This window comes from Neocloeon triangulifer, unplaced genomic scaffold (assembly GCF_031216515.1).
Source record: "Neocloeon triangulifer isolate White Clay Creek 2 clone unplaced genomic scaffold, ASM3121651v1 ptg000006l, whole genome shotgun sequence".
Lineage (NCBI taxonomy): Eukaryota > Metazoa > Arthropoda > Insecta > Ephemeroptera > Baetidae > Neocloeon > Neocloeon triangulifer.
The window spans coordinates 2,880,293-2,904,569 of record NW_026775549.1 but is presented as its reverse complement, the minus strand read 5'-3'; the positions used below and the strand labels follow the sequence as shown (position 1 = coordinate 2,904,569).

Here is a 24,277-nt window from a genome sequence, read left to right as displayed (position 1 = left end):
CGCCGCATAACCGCAAATTTAAATGCTTTATATTTTTATTGTTTTACAATGGTTAAAGATGATATGAGCATAATGCAAAAAGTTGTTAAGACAATTCTTAATAGATTTCCAAATTTTTTTAATCTGGCATCTGGCTGGCAAAAAAAAAAAAAGATTTTATTGACTTCTTATATTCAAAAGGGTAAATTTTCATTAATAGAGTGAAAATATTCTAATTCCTTAAATTCATGAATATTTGAAGAAACGATATTTTTTAATAGCTTTGCAATTTTACAAAGATTTGTTTTATTCTGTCATTAATTCAGCCCTAAATTTTATTATAGATTTGCCAAAGCTTGGTGCGAGACTTTGAAGGCAATTTTCGATTAAAGTGTCGAACATCACTAGACACGCCGGCTTTATATTAAGGGAAGCGTTTCGGCGTCAAATTCCACGTCTCTTACTTTCGAAGAGGGGTGCTACATGAGCAAGAGAGTGTGTGTGTGTCGATGGAATAAGAAGCGCCAGTGGGTTTATTATGTAGCCGCATGATTGGCCCATGTTTTGTAATGATAGCTGGGCTGCTGCTTTTATTCTGCACATCAACATGCAGCAGCAGCATAAGTGAATTTCATCCCCTCGATTGATCAGCAAACCAATATCACACGTGATACACACCCTCCTGCGTTCATCCACTTGAGCTGCTGCAAGCGAAAAGGGGCGCCGCTCGAGAGTGAAAAAATAAACTCATAAAACAAGCGAGCAAGAGCGAGGGGCGATGGCGGTGCTGAAATTTATTTCGGCGCCGCTGCATTAGCACCACGGCGATCCTGCGCCGCTTCTTTCAAAGAGATTACATTGATTGGGTGTGAATTTTATTTAACGCGAGCTAGCACGCCAGCACCCCAGCACCCCAACGGGCGCCTCTCTCGTTCTCTTGCGAGCTCGATCTCCGCCCGGAATAAATTGAGAGCAGGGGTGCTAAAGCGAAATAAGCTTCTTCATGCGAGCAAATGATTAGAACTAATTTATTCTGCGCGAGAGGCGAGCGAGAGAGGAGCGCCTGCTGTGCCGCGATTGAAAAATCAATGATTTGGTGCTCTCGGAGAAAATGAGATTAAATTAACCTAAAAAGATGATCTCACACGGAGAGAAAATTATAAATTATGACAAAACAAATTCAATCATGTGATATTTGCTGTTTTTGTTATTATTTTGCCATAAAGTGTTTTGATCAATCAAATGAATAAGTTTTTTTTTTTTTTTAATAATTTGCAATTCCTTTTGCAATTTCATTTCAGAAGAAAAAAATTCAAATGTTTGGTGCCCATCGTTGAGTGAGTTTTCATTTACAATTTTATAGATCAATATTTCGTGGGTGAAGCAAAGAGGGGAGCCTAATTGAATTGAGAGAATTTAAGCGAGCTCTTGATAAAATTGCGCCGGGAGTGCGCTCTGAGCACCGCGATTGGTGTCTCCCCCGTTGTCGGCCGGCGCTGCCTCGCTCGCAGTCAAAATGGCTGAGATCTTCGCCGGTGGTCCTTAGAGGCTCCGCCTGCCTGATCCTTGTACTGATCTGTACAAGGCATACCTAGTCGTCCTGCAACGTCGTTTTAAAGATATATGAAGTCAAAATATAAAAAAAATTATTGAAATCCGCAGCTTTCATTGATAAGGAATTGTTATTTTTTTCTATTTAATTGTATATTATAAATGAAGATTACGATGCTGGTTAAATATTTAGTGATGTTGGGTGAACGAAATTAAAAATTCTGCTCAGAAACGTTGATCTAAAAAATTTCAGCCTTCGCAGATAAAAATAAAATATATAAATTGTTGCTTCAATTTTTATTTTACAGTGAGCAGAATATTAAATAATCACCGTTGGCGCAAAAATGAAATATATATTATTATGAAAATAATTTTTATCTTTTTTCATAATGCTAGGCCTAAAAACGAAACATAAATTTTAAATAACTTAAAATTATTTTTATTTCCTGAAACCTTTCACATTTTCTGAGTCCTTTTTTGATTTTTTTTTTTCAAATCCTACATTGTCCACGTCAAAAAACTCAATTAGAAACCATTAGAAATGAATAAATTTAATTAATGGATTCCCATGTTTTCATATGTTTTAAAAATATTTGCAATAATTAATATTAAATATATAATGATTTTGCCAACGCAAACTCCTAATTGTTCACAACAATTTGTGCATTCATAATTCATGATCAAAACTATTAGCAACTTTTTCCGTTTTTTACTTTCTTATTCAAAAAATTTAATAATTTTGAAATATTTTTCAAAATAACATTTAAGGAACTTTTTTTTATCATTTTTCTGGATTTCTTTCCAGGTAGAATGAGGCACGCAATCTAGTGGCAAGTCTTGAAACCTCTGAAGCTGGACTGGCGCGTTTCAGGTTCAAAAATTACAAAATTACTTCACCTTCATTGAGGAATATTAAATTCAACATTTTATCTCAAATTTATCAAAAAATCTAATTTTAATAAATAAAAAAATGATTTTTTACATTATCATTGGTTTTTTTAATGCTTTATTACTCGATTTTTGTTTTTAAATTTTAATTTCGGTTGTTTTTCGGACTTTGTAGTTCCTCCTTTGTTACGCCCCCCGGTTCCATCGATCTAGCACTGCAGCCATGGCATCCAAGGCCCCTGCTCTGCTTAAAGGTAAATAAAAGTCAAGTTTGACATTCACCTGACAAAATTCGCAAATAATCCCTTTCCCTGATACATGCTGTTTCCATTGGAATCAAATTTCGTACCCCAACTGGCCAAATGCATTCCAAAAATTGACGTGAAAATTTTGCTTTTCAGGTGTCCTTGATGGAGCACAGCCCAAGTTTCAGACCTTTTTGCGCTACGCAAAGGTAGAACTCGTTCCCCCTACACCCGGAGAACTTGGACAGGTCGGACAGGGCATCCAGAGGTTGCTCTCAGGCCTCAGGACTGGTCGCTGGAAGCAGCTGACTGTCAAGGTGAGAATAATTCAAATTTGACCCCAAATCAAAATCAACATCTGGACCTAGAATAACTCCAATGCTTTTGTCTTTACACCAAAAATGTGTTTCTATCTTTACCAGGAGGCTACCCTGAACACCCTGGTCTTCACTGAGGTTGTCTGCTGGTTCTTCATCGGCGAGTGCATTGGCAAGGGTTCTATTGTTGGCTACCAAGTCTAAATCCGCCTCTGTGTAAAAATTTTGTCGGCAGACAAAGTCTTGTTGAAAACAGATTCATGTAGAATACATTCTTAAAATAAAATGGATATCGTTATAATTTAAAAACTTAAATTATTTTTGGTATTTTATTAAGTTCCAGATATTCAAATTTTGTCTCATATAAATAAACAATTTGTGACCGCCCTTTCAAGGTAGCTAAAATGCTGTTCAGTTTCCTAGAAAAGCAGCTAAAAGCATCAGAAATTAAATGTAAAATAGCTACTTTGTTAGGGGACCAGACAGAATTTTGGCTACTTTGAAAGCACCGTCAACGAATACTAGATCATTTTGATTTGAACGTAACAAATTTTCATATTATTGAGGATTGCTTTTAAAAGGGACTAACTAAAGGAATGACAACTTTGGTGAAGATAAGAATTACAAAATTGATCGGTTCAATGTGAGTGTCAAGAGCGAGTAATAAAATGGGCCGCAAACCAAAATAAAGCTCTTGCAGAATCAACGTGACTGCGCCCCTTACAAGCAGCATAAAAATGCAGTAATATACGAAAAAGTCGAAAAACGGTTTTCTTTCCTCTGCCGGGAATCTCAATTATATGAATTTAACCAAAAGGCACTCTGATGTGACCTCAACTGCCCCACCTATTTTATCATCGATTTTGTATTTGAAGTCACTGTTCGAGAAGTTTAACTGAATTACAAGTCTATAAGCAAAATTCTTTCTCTAAAGGCTCACATACCAGTAACAGCAATAATTCAACTTGCGAGATGCAAAAACCTGCTAAATTAAGCACAAGCATATAATGTGCCAATGATATCCAACGAACACCTAACTCTGTGCTTCAATATGTACACGATGAGCTATTTTTCTTGAAATGAACATTTTGCAATTTGATTTTGCATTATCAGCAGGACTTGATGCTAAAACTTCTACCAACAACCTCAAACATTGTTTGGACCAGAAGGTATTTGGATATTGTACCGTTGGGCAACGACCCTCTGGGCGATGGCAGCGTCTAGGAGGGCAAACAGATGGGTCAGTTCCATCTCAGTCTTGGCCAGAGGAATGGCTTTTCTGAAGAGCTCAACTGCTTTGTCTAGATTTGCTCTGCAAAGTTTTTAAATCAGCACTGAATATTTAAATTAATTATAATCTTTACCTTTGGACCTGAATGGTGCCCAATGTTTCATAAGCAAAGGAGCATTTATCGTCGATCTTGATGGCCTCATTGATCAGATCGACGGCCTTATCTAGGTTCTGTGACGAGTGAAGGGTCAAAATTGCTAATAAAAAAAAAAAAAAAAAAAAAACAGTATAAAAATATTCTGTCATTCGGAAAACTATTTAATTACCTTTATGTACATAGATTGTGGCATTGTCAGGGTCAATTTCAAGAGCCTTGTTGTACATCTCCTCTGCAGCATTGTATTTTTCCTGCTCTGTCAAAACCTTCAAGACAAATTGTCAATTAAAGCAAAATTAAAAAAAAAAAAAAAAAAAATAGTTATACCTGGGCATACAAGCTGAAAACTTCTGTGCAATTGTCAAAATCCTTTGTCGCCTTCTGGAAACCATCGATTGCATCTTCAAGTTTGCTCAAGTCCTGCTTCGACAAAGCGTAGCGAAAGTCGGTGTAGCATTTCTGGACAACAGCAATGGGGAATTTCTTGTTCAGCTGCACTGCTTTTGAAAAGTCTTGCATGGCTCCATCCAGGTCTTCCATCAACAGCCTCACCTAAAGTATTTTTTTGTTCATAAATAAACTCAAAGCAACAAGGAAAGCGTACCTGTCCTCTGTGGTGAAAGACGTCAGCGTTCATAGGTCCAAGTTCTGCAGCTCTTTCAAAGTCGAGCATGCTTTTATTTGGATCCTCCAACTGCATGTACAGGGATGCTCTTTTGATGAGTGCATTTATTCTTATCTAAGAACGAACATAAAATTATAAGCCATAAATTTTTTACATTTTTTTTATCGATTTTTATACTTTGTCACTGGCACTGATAGTTTCTATGACATTCTCTAGATCAGTCAAAGCCAGTTGGTGATCACCCTTCAAAAGGTGAATTGTGCCTCTCAAAAGTTGGGCTAGTGCAACATTTTTTCCTCCTTGGGAAATTTCCTCTGTTGCTTTGTTGAAGACTTCGCTGTACCTCTGTTCGTTGAGTTTTTCCTTGGCCCAAAGCAGAAAACTAAAAACAAAGATATTTCATATTTATTTTAATTTAAATTTATTTCTACTAAATACTATTTATAAATATTTTCAATCTGATTTTTTAACTTAGATGAAACAACCAACAATGAAAATAATTAGATAAAAAAATCCTTTCTATGAGCAACTATGACACAAAGCGTTCATTTGGTTCATTGTTGATTCAAAAAGCAGACCAACCGACTCAGTCAGAATTTTTCTCTCTCATTCAAATCAGCACCAAAATGAGCGACGTTGCTGAAAGTTGCGCCCTGTCCTGCGAGCTCGACCAGGAGCAGAGGAATTTTGTCAAGTTCCTCTTGAAGAAATGCAAACCCAAGCTGCTGGCCATCACAAAGAAGGCCCCGCACGATTCCTCCGCCGCCGTCATCGGCCTGCTGCGCGAGACCATTGCCGAAGTCACTGCAGAAATCGCCGCAAGGAGCGAGAAAAAGAAGACCTGCCTGGACACCCTGCTGGCCTGCGGAAGCAAGGACGGAACCGAGTTCCTCGAGGTGATGAACGAGATGCAGGAGAAGGAGTTGTTGGAGGCCCTAGTGAAGAGGGTCGAGGCCCACACCATCACGGCTGACCCGCAGACTGAGCTCAAGAATTTCATCGACGAGGTCTTCCGTGTGCTGGAAAAGTATGTTGAGGACAAGAAGGAACCTGAGGAGGCTGGAGCTGCAGATGCTGCTCCCGAACCTGAGGCTGGTGAAGCCGAAGCCACAGAATGAGCGACCTTCTAATTTTGTTGCCGTTAAAAAAAAATAAAAATGTTCCGTTTCTGGTTATTTCAACAGATTTTAATTTACAAAAAAATCCTATTTCATTGATTTTTTTTTTTAACTTAAAATTTTAATAATTTATTTAGATTCTACGAATTTAAATTGAATAAAAAATATTTGGATTTGAGAAAATTCTTATTAGTTGTTTTTTAATAAGAATTGCCAAATCGCCAACAAACTACAACAATGAAAAGTTTGCAAACACATTTAAGTCCCATTGTTGTCAACATTTTCATTTCACAAATTTTGAAGATGACTGAACTCCAGAACTTAAAGCGATTTTTGCGAATTTTGCTCAAAAAGAGCCGGTCTGACGCCTTGGCACGGCTGCGGAAGACCAAAGATGTGTCCAAGAGCACAATGTTTGCGATGGTGAAGGACGCCATTATTGAGAAATGCTACAAGGTGGTAAACAAGGAGGAAAAGCCGTCGTGCTTTGGAGGCTGCTCGTCCTACCCTGATGGATATTTTGACTGCATTCTGGAGATCCAGACCAACGGCCATCTTCACGCTCTGTTCAAGCTGTGTGAAACAAGGATCGCTGACATGCCTGACAAGGTCGATCCACACAAGTTCGTCAACGACCTGTTCAACCTGCTGCAAAAATTCTGCGAGGTCTCAAACGGAACTGGCAAAATCAGCCTCAACCCAAACACAACGAAAGAGGACATGGCAAAAACAGAGGCTTCGGAGCTTTCTAAAAATACCTCGGCTTCACCAAAGAGTGAGCTGACAAATTACTGTGCAGATGACTCAGACTCGGACGAGGAGGAAGTTAAAAAACATGCCCCTGTTCGGAGGAGGAAGTCGAGGAAAGCTCATGGCCCGGTAAGACAAAATTTCTCTCTGGCTGCAAGGAAAATAATTTTAAAGAAATAAAATTATGAATATCCATAATAATATAAATAATCTAATCCTGAAAAGAAAAATAATTTATTATTTGTTATAAAAATTCCGCAGGCAAAGAAGAAAAGTGATCCTAAGAAAGAGGCTGTGCAGATGCCAGTGAGAAAAACCTCGGAGGAAAACTTGTACTTGGGTGACAACGAGAGCAGTCCTGGCAGTCCACCGAAGGTGTCGAGCACCATGGCTGTTTACCAAGCCCAAATAATAGACTTGCCTCAGATGATTCTGCCAAAGATGAAGGATGTTTCTCCCCTGGTGGAGGTCAAACAAACAAGGTCAGCTCATAAAGGAGACCAGCAAGAAGCACCCCTGAGATCGATTCTCAAGAAAAGGCTTCACCCCCAACCTCAGGGACGTCCAGTGGCCCTTGTCCCTCAACCAAGAGCTCTGACGGGCAAAGTCCTTGCGACTCGAGCAAACCTCCCTCCTGATCTACTTCCTTCGCTCGAAAGACGAAAACCGAGATCGATTAGAGAAACCATGCAACCTGGCCACGCCGGCCCTTTGAGGATGGCCGCCAGGCCACCACTTGAAGTTCAGCAAAGTCTGCACGGAGGAGCCAAGTCGAGACCAATGTCCATGAGAAGCACTCGGGTGCAAGAGGTGTTGACTCGGAAGCAGCAGATGGACAAGGAGCGCACCTGCATCATTCAGCAGAACCAGCGCAGTAAACAGGAAAAGATCGTCCAAGTCAAGCAGAGTTTACAAAGTGAAGAGCAGCAGCGCCGGATGCTTGGCAAGATGACCAGGGAAGAGCGTGCTGAGAGGGTTAAGATGAGGAGGAAGGCCTTGGACGAGCAGAGGAAAGAGGCGTTTTTGAAAAAAGGGCTCTTGCCCACCATGAACTGACTATGCTTTACAATTACGTCCAAACTATAAAATTACAATTTTTTTAAACTCACCCGTCAGCTTCATTTCCACCATCTCCGTTCATTTCTGTTTCCTCCTTATGGGACAGGACTGGGTCCTCCTGGAACGACGACAGATAGGTTTTGATGAAATGCTTTGAGGGCATCACTGTTGTTCTCTTGCTCATCTCTTCTTTGGCATGTTTCCGTCCTGAAAAAAGAAATGGTTAATTTGATAGTAAAAAATTATAGACGTTGACTAAGTACCAAGTGCTTTGAGGATTCGATCTGCAGACAGCAGAGTACTTTCAGTTGAAAATCCTTCCAAAATGCAAGCTGATGTGACATCTTCCAAACTTTCGACCAAGTTTCCAAGGTTTTCGTTGATCTTCGACCTTCTTATCAGGGCCTTCACATACAGTGGGTCAAGTTCAATTGCTCTGTCACATTCCTCCTTTGCCTTCTGATATTCTTTCTGGAAAGGCAAATTTAAACATGGATAAGCGAATGTTTAACTTCTTAAAGAAAATTATCTTTAGTCTTGACACTAACTAGCAATAAAAAACAGCCAGACATGTGTATTAAAGCGTCCAGAAATAAAATCGTACCATTTGCTCATAAGCTGCAGCTCTGTTTTGATAAAATTTGGCCAGCTCCTGCGGCTGACCCTTGGCCTTGGGGAACATTTCAATTGCTTTCGAGTACTCTTCAATGGCCTCTGCGTATTTGTGTTCCTTGAATAGAGTGTTGCCTTTATTTTTGTGTTTCTGGCACTCGTCCTGAAATTCAAAGGGCGAAATCATGTTAGGTGTGGAAGAGAACAACAAATTTGAATTCCACTGAAAAGGACGACTTACCAACGATTCCTTTGTTGGGTCTTTTCTTTCCTGTTTTGTCTTCTTTGTTTGCGTCTGGGGCGCTGCATTGGTTGCATCGATGGACTCTTGCTTGACAATCTCCGCAGAACTCGTCTGTTCATCGCCGCCCTTTTTTGTGATCGCGGTCGCCGATTGTCGCTTCAAGTACCAGTAGCCGAGGCCGACAGCTACTGGGGCACCCACCACCAATGCAATTTGCCATTTAGACCAAGTTGTTCCCGCAAAATTGTAAGTGCCGGTGGGTGCCATGCTTCCCAAACTCACCAAACTCACAACCTTTTCCAATCCAGTTCACTTTTCACAGCTGGTGCGGGGGGCGCCTCCCACCTCCCACGGAGCGGATCAAGAGTGGCTTTTGACAAACAAAATAATTTTGTTTGTTCTCACTTTACCGCTAATTTTAATAGCTTAGAATTTTTTCTATTTTAGAATTGCAAGTTTTCGTAGTTGAAGATTTTTTAATTCGTATTTATTTGTAATAATAAATTTTTTAAATTTAAGACTTCATCATCGATCATTTCCACTTGATGATTGTGATCCTGATACCACAACATTTCATTTTCGCACGTGTGTGCTCGTTTGCTTGCCTGCCGAGTGCTGTTGACACGAAATAAAAAATCTTTTAAAAATTCATCCAGTGACTCTGGTTTATTGAACGATGTCGTTTTTCATCAGAGGGAAGAACAGCGTCAATTTTAAGAAGCCTGAGAAAACTCTGAAACGAAAAGTAAGAAGAAATTCTTTGAATTGAATCCAAAACATGATGCATGTTACTTTTATAGCAGATTCGCTTATCAATTTATTTTTATAATTTTTCTAGCGTTTAGTTAAGAAAAATAAAAAGGGCAATGACGATGCAGACGACTTGGTCGCCTCTAAGAAGCTGAAAGATGACGACAATGAAGAAATCTCCAGCGAATCTGACGAGGAGAGACCAGCACAGAATGGCAATGTCGAGCCCAGTTCTGACGAGGAAGAGGCAGAAACTGCCCAAGAGAAGAGAATCAGGCTGGCAAAGACATACCTTCAGGAAATCGAGCGCCAAGGTTGAAAAATTAAAATAACATAATTGGTCTTAACTTAAATTTATCTGTAAAAATTTAGAACGAGAACGAGCTGAATCAAAGGACATTGACAAAGAAGCAATCGGGAAAAGGATCAAGGAAGATTTACTCGAGCAGGCAGGAAAATTGAGGAAGCAAATTGCAGATCAGTTTGTCGGGTATAAACAAGAGGAAATCAAGCAGCTGAGGTGCAAGGAGCACAATTCTGCCATCACTTCGCTGGCAATATCGTTAGACGGGCAATTTCTGTACTCGGCATCAAAAGACTGCAGCATTGTAAAATGTATAACATCTCTAAAATTAATCAATCTGCCAATATTTCATGAAATAAACCCACAGGGAACTTAACAGAAAAGAAGAAAGTCAAAAGCATACCTGGAGGAAGAAAGGGCACTGAGGATAGACACAAAGGTCACACAACCTCTGTCAACGGCATAGCAGTTTCCTCTGACAATAAATTTTTGGTAACTTAAATATTTATGAAAATTATGTGGAGTTTTTCTTATTTAGTATAAAATCAGGCTAGTGGTGATGAAATTGGACAAATTCTTATCTGGGATGCAGAAACATTGGAGCTGCTGAAGACTTTTAGACACCAGGCAGCTGTGACTGGATTGGTGTTCCGAAGGGATTCTCATCAACTCTACAGCTGCTCGAAAGATCGTTCTGTGAAAATTTGGAGCCTTGATGAAATGGCATTTATTGAGAGTCTGTAGGTTTCACTGCTTGATTTTAATTGTATATATTTATGACTGAAATTTATTCTAGATTTGGACACCAGTGTGGTGTTACCTCAATTGATGCACTGACGAGAGAAAGAGCTATCACATCAGGTGGACGAGACAACTCGTTGAGAATTTGGAAGATTGTCGAGGAGTCTCAGTTGATTTACAATGGGCACAAGGGCAGCATTGACAGTGTGAAATTGATCAATGAAGAAAATTTCTTGTCGTGTGGAGACGACGGGTAACAAGTGACACAAAAAGTGAATCAAATAATCATATGTGTCTTCAGCATGCTTTGCCTGTGGGGTTCTATGAAGAAGAAACCGTTAGAAGTGGTTGAAAACGCTCACGGAGTTGACAGTGAAAACGACCAGCCACGCTGGATTAGTAGCATTGCTTCTTGTCTGAACACAGATTTGGTAGCTTCAGGTAAGCATTTTGTTCTCATTTCGTCCTACAAACGCCTAAATTTTTAAATTTTATTTATATTTATAGGTTCAAATGATGGCTTCCTTAGGTTATGGAAATGTGGGGATGGCTTCAAGAATTTAACTCCTCTCCTTTCGATTCCTGTAGTTGGTTTTGTGAATGCAATCTGTTTTACACCAGACGGATCACACGTGATTGTTGGCATTGGCCAAGAACACAGACTAGGGCGTTGGTGGCGCATCAAGGAAGCGCGGAACAGCATTTTGATTATGCCTCTTTTAAAGAACACTGAAATCACAGAAGCTGAGAGTAATAAAGAATAAATATTTTTACTGGATTTGCATTTTTTTTTTATTAAAAAATTTGAGACGTTCCCATAGGGTAAGAAATGAAGATGCAGTAGTGAATGCATTTTATTACTTGCATTTATTACCTGTACGCATACCAACTCACATTATAGTAAGATATTTGCAATAATTTACAAGTTGGTCATAATTAAATAATAAATAAGAGCAGGGATCGATGGCACCACGAACCCATGAATTTTCTCTCAGTTTATATCAAGTGACCTTTTTGTGTCCATGTCATGTTCAGTAACATTTCATTATTTCCTTCCTTTCAACTCAAAGCTAACAACATTCGAATGTTGTTAGATGAATATTTTTATAGAGTGAGTAAAGGTATAAAAATTGGAGTAGTATTTCGTATATAAATTATATGTTACGATTACTTCGTTACAGACATGAAAAGATTAAAACTGAATTTGCAATAAAACTCTGGAAAATTTGAAGAAACTTTGAGTGATGACTAAAAATTAAACTGCTCAATTTGATGACTCCCTTAATCACAGAATATTGCAGAATATAAATCAAAATACTCCCAAGAATAGAATCATAAAGCATAATTACAGAAGATGCACTTTTTTCAGTGGCATTTTAGGTGTGCAGCTGGTAAAATTTTACCCTAAAGAAGCTACACAGTCATATTCACAGATCGGCACACACAAACATCCCATGCAATCATGTCATTGAGAAAAGGATTTGAGATTTGAGACTGCAAAAGAAAGTAGTTGTTTAACATAAACCAAGATCTATAGTGTACTCTAAGAAGTATGTCGCATGTTTGCTGTTGCACTGTTTCTACAGGGTTTGTATTTTTAAAACTGGACTTCATTCGCACATCCGTTCAAAATCCTAACAAACATCCATTGATAGTTCTTCTTTTTGTTATGATAATCTCAGCACTGGCTTTTTTCGTCTACAATACAACATGGAACTCAACAAATGTACAGTAGCGTAATGATTCACATTACTTTTGCAATCCCTCTTTGCCTTGCCATTTGTAGAACTTGTGATAGTGTTTACATAAAATTTAAACCTGTCGATTTTTTGCCAACTCGTTAATCAATGCTATCAGCAAAGAACAATCATTAATGAGCCAAGAAGAATCTATGTGATTCTGTTAGTATCCTTTTCCGTTGCACTTTGTGGCTTCCATTGCATTACACATTCCAAGCTGCCTCAAAGAAATGACAGATTAATTTTAATTGCCGTGAAACACACATAATCAAAATTTCTACACATCCAGTTTTTTTTTGTTCAGAACTATAACTTGGATTGATTTAAAATTGGCAGCATTGAGAAAAAACCTACAAAATTTTTTTGCTCTAAACAATAAGAATTATAAAAAAGTGAAATTGTCAACAAGGCTGTCTAATCACTGACGGACAAAAATGTACAATATTTCCGGGAGAGTGAACAGTAATTTCCTAATAATAAATATTTTTGTTCATTCTTATGGAGCAGCTCTAATCCTACCGACAAACCCGGTGTGATTTCGATGGCCCTCCCATCCTATCTACACATTCAGAGGTTGGATTAGAATAGGAATTCAATCACTTCTTGATGTTTTCTTTTTTTAAGTAGTATTGTGGTTGCATATCGTGACGAAAAAGAGACGCAGATGAGTTTTTAATCATGCCATCGAAAGATAGCGCTTCACACGAATACCTTGGCCAGTGCATCTGCTCCTGCACTTGCAATGTATGGCTTGGAAGGGTGGAAGGCAACGTCATAGATACTTTCATCAAACTTCTTTCGGTGAGCTGTAATCTCTTGGACACACGTTTTATTGTCCAAATTCCACAGCCTTATACTGCAGTCATGGCCTGAAGATTAATTTATATAAGTATTCAAGCAACCAACAATATAAAAATAATTTACTTCCTGAGAGGAGGTAAAGACCGTTAGGATCAATAGCAAGACTGGTGACGGCATCCAAATGTGCCACCATCGAGTGGACCATTTTTCCAGACACATTGTCGAAGAATCGGATGTGTCGGTCCTCATGAGCTGTGACGGTGAGGGGAAGAGTCGGATGTGTCACAACTCGGTTGATTTGTTTATCTTGTGTAACATTTTCAGCCTGAGAGAAAGAGTTGCCAACATAAACCGAACATTACATAAATAACAACTTGTCAAAAATACCTGGTTGGTTTCTAGTCGCGTGACAGGCTTTCCTGTTTCCAAATCGTAAATTACACAGTGGGACGAATTGTAAGCTGCAACCATTTGATTGGTCTCGTTGTGAACGAAATCTACTGAAGTTGGTTGTCCATCTACGGTAAAACACCAATTAAAGAAGGCATACAAAATCATGCTTGGCCAAAATACCCTCTGGTGATGTAAAAGTGCTGAGAAGTGGAGCTTTGTTTTGAGGGGACCAGAGGCAGACGAGCCCATCGGCGCCGCAGGACAAAAGCTGCATGCGTTGGTTGTGGATGCTAAGACCCCACACTGCATCTGTGTGACCTACTAAGCTGCCCGTCAGCACACTAGGGTCTGAAAATATATTGTTTGTGAGGAAAATTTTAATTATTTATATCCGAACTTTTACCAAATGAGTCGTAAGGGTCTATGTTGGGACTGGGCAGGCTCCAGCATTGGATCAGTCCGTCTAGCCCGCCACTATAACAATTCTCGCCAGTGCCGCTCATAGCCAGGCAGAGGACGGGGCCGGTGTGTGACCTGAATGTGTACAAAGGTTCCACGTCCAAAGATGCTGACCTGGAAGCAAGGATGGTTAGTATTTCAAAATATTCAGAATTTAAAAAAGAAAATACTTTTTAGCAGGCACAGTTTTCTGTAAGTTCCACAATTTAAGAGTGTGGTCTTCACTGGCTGTAATGAGGACTGGTTCGGTTGGGTGAAAAGCAAGAGCCCGGACACCATCAAAATGGCTTCTGAGTGTGTATTTAGCATTCCACATTTTACGATAAGCTTCTTTACTAGAAGAAATCTGCAGAGACACAAGTTTTAGTCAAAATCAATAAATCTCAAGAGCTTCTTATCCACTCACATCATAAGCTGCTTCCGCTTCATTATTGACTGTCAACTGTGCCAATTCTCCAAGACCCAACGAGGAGTCCAGCCCCTCATCGTCCCCCAAAGCGCCCATCGGCCTCCTCGAGCTCCCAGCAAAACCAAGGGCAGGTGGACCACCTGAAGCACGGAGCTCATTTTGTGCATCTTCAGACTCGGTGAGCAAATTTAGCTCGTTTAGAACTTCCTCTGCCTCGGCATCCACATCATCAGCCAGACCTTCATTCATCAACAGACTCTGCAAAATACAAAACATTTATCCATGATTACTTAAATTCTCTGAAAATTACTTTGTTCTTTCGTTTGGCAGTTTTGACGTCATCCGTTTCATCATCCTGCTGATCATCCAAGTCGTCGCTCATGTCGTCATCATCATCCATGTCCACGTCGGGAGAGAGAAACTCAAAATTGGCCATCACAGCAGCTTCTGTGTCCAAGATCATGGCTTCCGTCAAGGACGACGGCTGCGTCTTTTTTGCTGGAGTTCTTCTTCCCTGAGTTTCACTTGCTCGTTTGTTGGATGACTCATTGCCATTGACAGCAGGCGATGACGAGTTGTTCAGATTTTCTTCTCCTTCGGCATTGTTGTTCAAGCCAAGAAGTGAACGCACACGGTTGGAACGCACGTCAAGAATGGTATCTGCGTAGCCAATTTCTTGAAGGTACCTGAGTGGATTTTTTTTTTGTTTTAAAATAAATTTGAGTTGGTGTCTTAAAAACTTACTGTCTTAATAACTGGCGGCCCTGCCTCCAGCTAATGTTGCTAACTGATGTGAAAGGCGCATCAGCCTCCAGTTTTGCATCAGATACTACGTCGTCAAATACTGGAGGCTTCATGTCCCCTTGCTGCAGCTCCGTCCCATATTTGAGTTTGTGGAATTTAGCCCTAAAATGAAATTTAAAAAAATTAGTTTTGAATCAAAAATTTCAATATATTTGAAATTGATATTTCCAAAAATAAGTCAATTTTGAAGAAGTGCGTAGAGCAACAAAAAGTAATACAGTCATAATGCAATATTTACCTTTCCTGTTTCAGGGCATATTCCAACATTTTAATTCTCCTCACGAGATCGCTTTTCACATTTTCTTGCCCCTTCCTCTCACCCTGTAGAAACGCTATTCTGGCCTGTGGACAAAGACAACATTCAGTCTCGATTCAACCCCATTGTTTACAAAAATGGCTGATGAAAAACAAGACGCCCATTAATATTATGTCGGACAAAGGCGCCCTTCTTTCGCCGGCTAAACCAATCTAGCGTCGTGACTAGGGGTGCTCCGAGATAAAAGGACCCTTCCCGTGAATGTATGAAAAATTAAAGGGTGCAAACTCGGCGATAAAATCGACAGATGACCGCCTTTCAAGAGACAACGCCTTCCGCTTGACTTTTCCCAGATGCCCCGACGTCACCCATCAAAGCCCGGTCATGCACCCCAGCCGGGGCCCAGATGGGGACGCAAAAGTCTCCCCTGGGGCCCCAAGTTGCGAAATATGCGGGGGACGTGCAAAAGCGAGGCTTATATTTACCTGAAGCTCGGCTCTTTCCACTTCCCATTGCGATCGTTCCAACTCAAACTTTGCCCACTCATGTTGGATGAAATGCAAAATGCCCGGTATCGAATATTGTGTCCTTTGATTTCCATCGTCGTTTTGTTTGTTGGAAACATTGCCACCTCCACTTGGATCTAATTGTCCATTATGATTTTGCGACGAATTGTCTTCCATCCCAGGCAAATAATAATAATCAGGCACCTTCATGACATGGCCGCCATTACAGCTACTAAACTTGTCTTCCTTTAATTTTCACTACGCTAGTCAATTCAGTCAAACTAAATAATTTGATAAATCGCGAATCTCTAAAAAAAATTTAGGTTTAAAATATAAAGTTGGTTTTTAAATTTTTTCCAAATGCACAATAAAGAAAATTGAAATATATCAACTATAATCCGGTGTATGAATGAAATAAAAATTTAGTTTCAGCATGTGCGAAAAGCGCCAAATTCAAAATAATATGCTATCCTTGAGGGGCAAAAAGAGTAAGTTAAAACCTGAACAATTTTACCAATTTTTTGATCAGAATATGCTAATGTACTTTATTTTTTCTTCATATTTATTTATGACCACCTTAAGAATATAATCAAATAGTTCAATTTCCAAGTCGCGCTTTATAGAAATTCGAAAGTTCCGTTAAAAAACTAAGGATTTTTATGTAGTAAATCTAAGAATGTTTAAGAACTTCAATTCAATATTAAAGAAAAAAAATTAATACATGTTTTTAAAATTAAATTGAATATCATAATTCAAAACTAAACTGAATGGTTTCCATCAGTTTCCATTTCGGAAAGATAATCATTATGTTTTTCTTTTCTTGATACACTAAATGATCCTAATTAACAAATTTGATTTAATGAGATTTCATAACCAAACGATCAATATATTTTATTTTCATAATTATTTCTAATTCTTTTACATTCTACTGGTTTTAACATAAAAGATAATTGGATTCAAATGGATTGTTGGTGCAGTATGATGTGCAAAGAGATTTTTATAATTGTGATTACATTAAATATTAGAAGATAGACCATAATAAAGTTGGGAATGTCCAATTTTCCACCGGATGAATTAAAAGATTTAACAACTTCAATGAAATAAAATAATTGGTTACTTATTTGTCGCTCCTAATTTAAAATTGGATTTGCAATTGTTTCAATTGGCCTTTCCTTGTCTTGCTTACATGATAATAGCTTCACCACATTCTTAAAATTAAGTTACAGGCTGCTTAAATGTACGAGAAAAGGCTGGACATAGAATTAAGAAATGGCGGGTTAAAATGTTTTTACAGGAATTCATCACACCAATCATTGAGGCAGTTGTAACAGTCGGTGGATTGCTTGGTATTTGCACTACATGTGTCCTTCAGCCAGTCAACAAACAGCTCCTGATTCTTCTTCAATACAAGGTACTGTCCGAGGACTACGTAAGCCTGCAAAAAATACAACAATTTTTTGTCATTAATTGCTTGGGTTTGTAACTTTAATGTGCTGTAATAAATCGTAGCTAACGAAAGTAATTAAATAAATATTTTTAAAATCAAACCTTATCAAATCCTTTGCCTTCAAGCCTTTTGCCGAGGACTTCGCCGATCCCAGCCAGCTCCATCACCGGCTTTTCGCCCATCGGCTCGGCGACGAAATTTCTGTGTTTCTGGGAAGTGCTCGACATGTTGCAAACCAAAATGTAACCTGTTAAGTGTTAAACAGTGAGTCAGTGTCAGTCGGAATGCTTGTATTTTTATGCTGGCATGGAACGGGAAGTTGAGGTTTCGGTTCCTTTTGATTCCGCTGCGTTTAAGCAGTAACGACTACAATTCGTTTGTTCAACGCGCAAAGTGACACGTACGACACAAATTTTCACAAATTTTGACAACCAAGCTATGAAAAATTAAGAGAAATCAAGGGAAAAACCTACCACTTTCCGCTCTAGACGACTGTCAACAATTCAACAAGCAAACAAGCACGGAAGTCGTCGTTTTCTGTTTTCTTTCAAAGTCGTTACGCAGCGAAACTAGCGCCACTTGCACCGCAGTCTTTTACAAGAACGAACAGAAAATCAGCGTGGTGATATTGAGAACTAAATTAACTCGAATAATTTGCGTAATAAAAAAGCGCGAAAACCATCATTGTGAACATTTAATTTATTTTGAGATTTAAGAAAAAGGAATTAAAAAATAAAATTTAAGATTACCATTAACCTTTAGGTATAGTTCGTGTTTCTGGAAATGAAATATTATTGAATTGAATGCTATTATATCAATTTTAGTAGTCATTCCGATTCCCAATATTTTCATTTACAAAAAATTAAAATATGTGGGTAAATGCACAGTTCTTTAATTAACATGAGTAATTTCCTTTAGGTGAGATCTTCAAATCAATTGTGCTCAAAAGAGTTCTGTTAAGTTTGCCTATTTCTTTACTTTTATCTCTTAGCCTATAATAATCGAAGAACTTGAAGAACTGAAAGATTATTTATTTTTTGTTATTTTTATTTGTTAGAGCTTTGTTTTTTTTAATTAAATAATTATAATTTTATTAATGATAAATAATTTCAAAATTTTTTACTAAAGCAAAGCTGATTTTAACAAGTCTTTGGCCCGGGCAACCAGATTTTTAGCTTGCAGATCACTTGATTTCCTCTTTTTCAACATCTTGATGATGCCACTAACTTGCCTCTTAGCTGATGCGTGTCTCTCATTATTTGCATCACAAATATTTTGATTAACAAACATGCTGAGCGAGACAGGAGAGTCTATTTGTTCGATCATTTCAGTTAGAGACCCTGGTTGTTCCTTTTTAATTCTTGATCGTTTCACCGTCACTAACTCCACTTCTCCATCTTCTGCAAAATATAATTCAATACCAACGAGAAAACTTTTATTTTTATTTTTAAGTACCATTCTCTAAATCTATCTCTTTATGTAGGGAATCCTGAGTTGATTTTCTCTTTCTGTACTTTTTCTCCTTTCTCGCACCAGGAGTCGAGATGCACTGCTCTGTGTCTACAACTTCTAAAAAAATTTCATTACTCCAATTTATTGGTTTCTAGAAATTAAAGTTAACTTTACCTCCCAAATCTTCATCACCACCAACAAAGGAAATTTCTTTGACGTCCACCAAATTTTCATTGTCAGGAGAGGGAGAATCTTGATTCTGAGAAGGGCCATCATAGAACTGTATAATTTCTTCGTCCTCGTCTTCCTCCGCTTCATTTACAACAAGGTCGAATATTTTTGAACTGCCAGAGCTGAAATTGAAGAGGTTATTGTTTAATTTTTACTGAACCTTATTCACTTACGGAAATGATGAGTTTGCAAATTCTACTTTGCTAGGATTTTCGACATCCAGCGCATCTTCCAGTTTTTTAGGAAATTGAAACCCTTCTTGACTCCAACTCGGTCCAGACAATGCAAGATTTGGAAGTGCTGGTGCAATAATATTGTACAGCTTACAGCACTGCCAGCTCAGTCTTTTGCAAATGTAACTGTTAAAAATAGTGAATTTATTAGTACAAAGTAAATTATTTTGACTACACTGGCTTTACTTTATTCTGGATGCAGTGCCTAAGAAAATAGAAGCCATCGACCATGAATGTCCAATGCGGATTCTCTCTAGAAATAAATGGCCCGACTTGAACGAGTAAAGAGAAATTTTCTCGAGTGTGGCCACCAGAACGATCAATTGATGCAAAACATGTTGCAACATTTGACGGGAAGGTAGATAAAACGACGATCCGAACGTACTCTCAGGCAGACACGAATTGAAATTTTCCAGTGTAAGATCAAAGTTTATGCTTTTGTACTTTTTGAAATACCTCTTGATCTGAAATTTAAAAGGAAAAGATATTGAATAAATTTAAAATATACCAATAATTTTTAAATTACATTTCTGAAGTATCTAAAACCGATGTCAAGCCTCAGTCGGTTGGAGTTGCGGTAAATCAGTTTGTTCACCAAGTCAATCTCAATGTCCAAAACTCGGTTTTCTGAGATGATGTTCTTCAGCTCTTCGCATTTGTTTTTCAAATCTCTGACCACTAGAATTGAGATAATATGATTTTTTATATGAAAAGAAGAATACACAATAATAAAAAATAAAAATAAAAGAAATTATGTATAAACACAAAACACAAATATAATAATTTCTTACTTGCCGCTGAAGCATTGCACTTGACTGTGCTGGTTGCCGGCGGTTTCAAAATAACATTTTCCAAAATTGTTTCCATCTCTTAGGATAAAATATTGCGAAGTATGAGATATTTAAAAAAAAAAAGATTGCATTAGCTGGACTTCCTGGACTTAAAGAGATATCGAGAAGAAAATAGAAATCAAAACAACAAAGAGCAGAAAAAGCGTGGAGAGTGGAGGTGGACCTCGCAGTCACAGCTGGTTCGGTGCAAGAAAATTTTGCCGTTCCATTTCTCACGTTCCTCGGTCTAATCAATTCACAGAGTTCATAATTTTGTCCAGAGGTGGCGGAGAAATTTAATAAATGAGACGATGTTAACTTTATTACATTTTCGTACATTTGGAGATCAAGCAGATATTTTTATTTGAGATTGTGATTGAAATTGTTTTTTATGCAATAATGTATTTTTTTTACATTCTAAAACTGCTCTTTATAATTTTTATTTTCCTTTTAAAAATTAAATTTCTTTAATAATTAAAACTCCCCTCCTCAATTTTATATTGTTAATTGTTTTATACGGTTTTATATGTAAATTTTTAAAGAGGAGGCATTTATCTTAATTAATAATAAGAAAATAATATAATATCCCATTGCAGAATTTCTTTTTGGCAAATATTTTAAATTTTAATTAGAAATAAAAACCCAATCTTGTTAAGTATAAGACAAAGATAAATATCTTCAATTAAATTCAAATAATAAAATATAATAAATAAATAAAAAATAAAGTGTTAACTCTATACTATCCTAAAATATTGCCTTGATATCTCAATTGAATAGAAAAACTCATACTTCATCGCAAACCCTTTGTCTATTCCATGATTTCCATCAAATCAGAAACCATCAAATTTAATAATTTTTTTATATTAATTATCAAAATAATTGGGCTTTGGGCTTCAATTAAAAGACACCGCCGAAATGCGATTGTGGTCTGGTAGAGCATACAGAAGCAACGAGTTCTTTTTCTCAAGGGCCGCTTTGCGACGCAACATTAAAGTCAGCCAATTAAATGCTATAATTTATGGCTCGGCTCTTTTTCTCTCATCACCGCCGGAAGTTGTTCGCTAATATTCGATGTAAAAAAAAAAATATGAGCAGGAAGTCCGTCACGTCTCTCAATGATCTGCCTGAACGTGCACTAGAATGAGCCTTAATAATTGACAAGGGCCGGGGTTCATATTTAATAAAAAAAAAATAATAATAATAATAATACATGACGTGTGATATAAATTTTATAGATGCTATAATTAATTTCTCTGCTCAGGTCATTGAATCGTATAAACATGTTCTTGGATTGATGGAAAAGTATAAATAAAAGATGATGCATAATTTATATTTGTCATCAGCGCTTGAACTTTTAATTTTCAGCAAAAAGAAAGCAAGTTACTAAAAATTCAAAAAACTGTCTCAAAGTATAAGCAAAAATATTAGGAATAATAATAACGTTGTTTTTTGGTCTTTGCAAGTGAGTACGACGTTTTGGTGGTTGCGGTGCCGCCGCCGTGAGTAATCGAACGCGCGAAAAAGACCTCGCGTGTATTGGGCGTTTGACCCACTTATTATGAGAGCACCCACCATTGAGTCAGCAAGGTCGCCTCAGTAAGAACACCAATTTCTCTCCGTGCACGTGGATGCTTTAGTCCGCAGTCCTCCAAAGGCACTTGTGTCTGCAAATCCAATTACTCGCCACAATGACAGATGCTGCAATTACGGGCGTTACACATACGTAAAAACCTCAAAAGGCTCGCTAAAGAGTTTATATTGTACATACGTGCCAAATATTTAGCAGCCTGAAGCCCTCAGACTACCAAAAAATCACGGGCAACTCCTTTGCCAAAAAGGAAAATAAATGATATGAACTAAAAAAAATAAATGTAAATACGTTTTAAATAAAATAATGTAGTTTTATAGGTTGATCAATTAATGGAAAATCCTTTTAAACAGCTTTTGTAAAAAAGAAAATAAAGTGAAATTATGTTACTTATATTTTATTCTTTGCTCTCAGAAGAGTAATTTTTTTTTGTATGGCACGTCAAATTTTAATTTTAAATGAGCAGTGCACTGCTTAGGCATCCGTGGCATTGAATAGCGTCATATAAATTTTAATGTGAGCGCCTCTTCTACACCATGCTTGTTAATCCCAAAAATAATTCTGACAGCGGTGGGCTTTAAGCATACAACATATTATGTATGAGCAGCGTCCCTCTGCGCGAGCTTTGTAAGCACCTTAACGCGGATAAAGGAGGATATCAAGTGATACAAAAAGGTGTGAATGTGTTGACTTGCAATACACGACGCCAGCAACCCATATGCGTCTGACCATTTACGGATTAGGTACGCGGGAATGAAACACGAAGCCCTATCAAGGTGTCATATAAAAATCACTTAAGTCGCAGTTTGATTTGCGGCTTTTCTCATAAGAGCACGATTTTTTACAAAAACTTTTTGATTATTTTGATGAAAAAAAAAACAAGTTTTTAAATCGTAAAATTTAAAAATTTTATATTATAAATAAAATTTTTATTTCAAAATATTTTCAAAAATAAATGCGCTGAACGCTTGGAGAAAAAAATTACTGTATTTAAAATTTTAATAAATAGACTATTTAACTAAATTAAATATAATTAAAATTAAATTTTCCATTACAGCTTCAAAAAATTGTATGAGCTAAAAATATTTAAGAATATTTAGTGGTTATTTTATGTTTTAATTATAATAATATTAAAGATTTGTTTATTAAAAGATATTATAAATTTTATTTCAATATATTTAAAATTTCTCAATTTACTACAAATTGAATTTATAAAATGAGTCTTTCGCACTGAATCATGAATGTTGCTATTGATAAAACTGTTATTTTCTTCTTTGCAGCCTCTCATTACTGCAATAAATTTGATAAAAAAATATTCTAAATATATATAGCTTTGATAAAATCATTGATTAAATTCTGATTACCTTTAAGGGAGAATTAAATAAATAGAAAATTTAGAGTTTTAGAGGTGAAATTATTTATTTGTATTTTTTTAATTTTATCAGGAAACGCTCGTGCGCCAAATAATTGTCAGCACTCGCCAGAGAGAACGCGGAGTTAAAAATAGAGCAGCACACCAAGTTCTTACCGAGATTCGCATGAAAGGTCCGCAACAAGGACACAGACAGACGCCTAAAAGCATGAAAAAAGGAATGATTCGTCCGAATTTAGCTCGATTGAGCCGAAAATCGAAGGAGAAATGTTCTTCTTCGCAGTCTGGTGGCGTGTAGGATCCATTGGAAGCAGCTAATCAGGTAGGATTACCCTGAAGAATTAAGTAACAGTCTGGTGGCCACGGGAATGCCGTCAGTCCGTCTCTCGCATTCAAAAGAATGGTGCGCGAAAAAGAGCGTGACCCAAGCACACAATGAGCAAACTACTTTGGTGCTCGCAGACAGATGCATTTCTTCTAATCACACTGCTATCAAGTGTCATAATTTTATTTCACACTAACAATGCCGACTGTCTGCCCACTGGAATTACACTCAAGTGCAGCGGCAGCAGCTGTCTCTCTATATGGGAAATTTCGCGCTTCAAAACCTCGGCAGGCGACACCAAAACCCCGGCGGCCAGACTTTTCAAGGCGTCTCGCCAGCCAGCCAAAGAGAGAAAAACTCGCCGGCTGTGTTTGAATGAATCGAAGCGAGGAGCAATGGATGAGAAAATCAATTTTGATGGCTATAGATGCAAATCAGATCTTCGATGTCAGAAGTCAGAGTTATATATAAAAAAGTTTATTTTATAAAAATTGTCATGTCAGAATGGAAATATGGAATTTTTTTAGATATTACTAATTATTTGGACACTCCTGAAAAAATTTATTGAAAAATTTTAATGAAACAAACAATTAAAATAAATGAAAATTTTCATCTTGGGAATGAGTTTTAGTATTGAATAATTTTTAATAAATGAAAAAGCAATTTTTCTTCATATTTTCCAACATCAATTGTCAACTTTGAACAATAAAAATTTATAGTAACCAAAATGAATACATTAATTGTCACACCGGTTGCCTACTTTTGAAGAAAAAAATTATTTTTTAATTACATTAATATAAGGTTTTTAATGCAATATTATAATTAAATTACCTAGAACATCATTCTAATTTTTTTTACAAT

At 37.4% G+C, this 24,277-nt stretch overlaps 6 protein-coding genes across 8 annotated transcripts in view; 2 read left to right on the top strand and 4 right to left on the bottom strand.

The window, feature by feature from the left end:
- Positions 1–2,593: 2,593 nt before the first annotated feature.
- LOC132194505 (ATP synthase subunit g, mitochondrial-like) lies at positions 2,594–3,295 on the top strand. Its single transcript, XM_059615812.1, has 3 exons — positions 2,594–2,672; positions 2,820–2,980; positions 3,086–3,295. Exons 1-3 carry the CDS (start codon positions 2,642–2,644, stop codon positions 3,182–3,184), a joined length of 291 nt encoding a protein of 96 aa, XP_059471795.1. The 5' UTR covers positions 2,594–2,641; the 3' UTR covers positions 3,185–3,295.
- LOC132194503 (mitochondrial import receptor subunit TOM70) lies at positions 3,296–9,104 on the bottom strand. The gene is made up of 10 exons (XM_059615810.1): positions 8,774–9,104; positions 8,525–8,695; positions 8,184–8,391; positions 7,971–8,127; positions 5,171–5,375; positions 4,973–5,107; positions 4,696–4,920; positions 4,538–4,634; positions 4,345–4,468; positions 3,296–4,292 (listed from the first exon to the last, which is right to left on the bottom strand). Exons 1-10 carry the CDS (start codon positions 9,041–9,043, stop codon positions 4,127–4,129), a joined length of 1,758 nt encoding a protein of 585 aa, XP_059471793.1. The 5' UTR covers positions 9,044–9,104; the 3' UTR covers positions 3,296–4,126.
- A 42-nt stretch (positions 9,105–9,146) lies between these two features.
- Positions 9,147–11,349, top strand: LOC132194504 (U3 small nucleolar RNA-interacting protein 2). The gene is made up of 8 exons (XM_059615811.1): positions 9,147–9,521; positions 9,615–9,840; positions 9,899–10,141; positions 10,198–10,322; positions 10,380–10,570; positions 10,627–10,824; positions 10,873–11,012; positions 11,079–11,349. Exons 1-8 carry the CDS (start codon positions 9,453–9,455, stop codon positions 11,333–11,335), a joined length of 1,449 nt encoding a protein of 482 aa, XP_059471794.1. The 5' UTR covers positions 9,147–9,452; the 3' UTR covers positions 11,336–11,349.
- A 70-nt stretch (positions 11,350–11,419) lies between these two features.
- LOC132194501 (striatin) lies at positions 11,420–16,200 on the bottom strand. The gene is made up of 11 exons (XM_059615809.1): positions 15,918–16,200; positions 15,415–15,518; positions 15,117–15,278; positions 14,683–15,058; positions 14,370–14,630; positions 14,134–14,309; positions 13,908–14,077; positions 13,685–13,852; positions 13,499–13,629; positions 13,235–13,436; positions 11,420–13,179 (listed from the first exon to the last, which is right to left on the bottom strand). The coding sequence occupies exons 1-11, from the start codon at positions 16,146–16,148 to the stop codon at positions 13,010–13,012; spliced, it is 2,151 nt and encodes a 716-aa protein (XP_059471792.1). The 5' UTR covers positions 16,149–16,200; the 3' UTR covers positions 11,420–13,009.
- A 603-nt stretch (positions 16,201–16,803) lies between these two features.
- Positions 16,804–24,277, bottom strand: part of LOC132194290 (barrier-to-autointegration factor) — a 295,962-nt gene continuing 288,488 nt past the window's right edge. The window contains exons 2-4 of one of the 2 annotated variants that reach the window (XM_059615464.1): positions 17,859–17,883; positions 17,487–17,632; positions 16,804–17,373 (exon numbers count right to left, since the gene is read on the bottom strand). In XM_059615464.1, coding sequence (XP_059471447.1) covers positions 17,227–17,373; positions 17,487–17,612 — 273 coding nt within the window. In that variant the 5' untranslated portion in view covers positions 17,613–17,632; positions 17,859–17,883 and the 3' untranslated portion in view covers positions 16,804–17,226. Of the gene's footprint in view, positions 17,374–17,486; positions 17,633–17,858; positions 17,971–24,277 lie in introns of those variants that run through there. The other variant, XM_059615463.1, reaches the window with a different exon arrangement.
- LOC132194245 (uncharacterized) lies at positions 18,202–20,316 on the bottom strand. Of its 2 annotated transcripts, none has more exons than XM_059615406.1 (7): positions 20,093–20,316; positions 19,828–19,979; positions 19,488–19,765; positions 19,242–19,427; positions 19,012–19,190; positions 18,841–18,951; positions 18,202–18,785 (listed from the first exon to the last, which is right to left on the bottom strand). In XM_059615406.1, the coding sequence occupies exons 1-7, from the start codon at positions 20,166–20,168 to the stop codon at positions 18,508–18,510; spliced, it is 1,260 nt and encodes a 419-aa protein (XP_059471389.1). In that variant the 5' UTR covers positions 20,169–20,316; the 3' UTR covers positions 18,202–18,507. The 2 variants fall into 2 exon arrangements, with proteins under 2 accessions (XP_059471389.1, XP_059471388.1); XM_059615405.1 differs by having other exon boundaries at positions 18,207–18,785; positions 18,841–18,954.

Coding starts and splice junctions, on each gene's coding strand:
- LOC132194245 (XM_059615405.1), bottom strand. CDS start 20,168: ATGGAAACAATTTTGGAAAATGTTATTTTGAAACCGCCGGCAACCAGC. Junction 19,428..19,487: donor GGCACTGCATCCAGAATAAA/GTAAAGCCAGTG, acceptor TATTTTTAACAG/TTACATTTGCAAAAGACTGA. Junction 18,786..18,840: donor AGAGATAGATTTAGAGAATG/GTACTTAAAAAT, acceptor TATATTTTGCAG/AAGATGGAGAAGTGGAGTTA.
- LOC132194505 (XM_059615812.1), top strand. CDS start 2,642: ATGGCATCCAAGGCCCCTGCTCTGCTTAAAG. Junction 2,673..2,819: donor GGCCCCTGCTCTGCTTAAAG/GTAAATAAAAGT, acceptor TTTGCTTTTCAG/GTGTCCTTGATGGAGCACAG. Junction 2,981..3,085: donor GGAAGCAGCTGACTGTCAAG/GTGAGAATAATT, acceptor TATCTTTACCAG/GAGGCTACCCTGAACACCCT.
- LOC132194504 (XM_059615811.1), top strand. CDS start 9,453: ATGTCGTTTTTCATCAGAGGGAAGAACAGCGTCAATTTTAAGAAGCCT. Junction 9,841..9,898: donor TCAGGAAATCGAGCGCCAAG/GTTGAAAAATTA, acceptor GTAAAAATTTAG/AACGAGAACGAGCTGAATCA. Junction 10,571..10,626: donor ATGGCATTTATTGAGAGTCT/GTAGGTTTCACT, acceptor AATTTATTCTAG/ATTTGGACACCAGTGTGGTG.
- LOC132194503 (XM_059615810.1), bottom strand. CDS start 9,043: ATGGCACCCACCGGCACTTACAATTTTGCGGGAACAACTTGGTCTAAA. Junction 4,921..4,972: donor TCTTTCACCACAGAGGACAG/GTACGCTTTCCT, acceptor AAAATACTTTAG/GTGAGGCTGTTGATGGAAGA. Junction 4,293..4,344: donor GGCACCATTCAGGTCCAAAG/GTAAAGATTATA, acceptor AAAACTTTGCAG/AGCAAATCTAGACAAAGCAG.
- LOC132194501 (XM_059615809.1), bottom strand. CDS start 16,148: ATGAAGGTGCCTGATTATTATTATTTGCCTGGGATGGAAGACAATTCG. Junction 15,519..15,917: donor TGGAAAGAGCCGAGCTTCAG/GTAAATATAAGC, acceptor CTTTGTCCACAG/GCCAGAATAGCGTTTCTACA. Junction 13,437..13,498: donor CGCGACTAGAAACCAACCAG/GTATTTTTGACA, acceptor TCTTTCTCTCAG/GCTGAAAATGTTACACAAGA.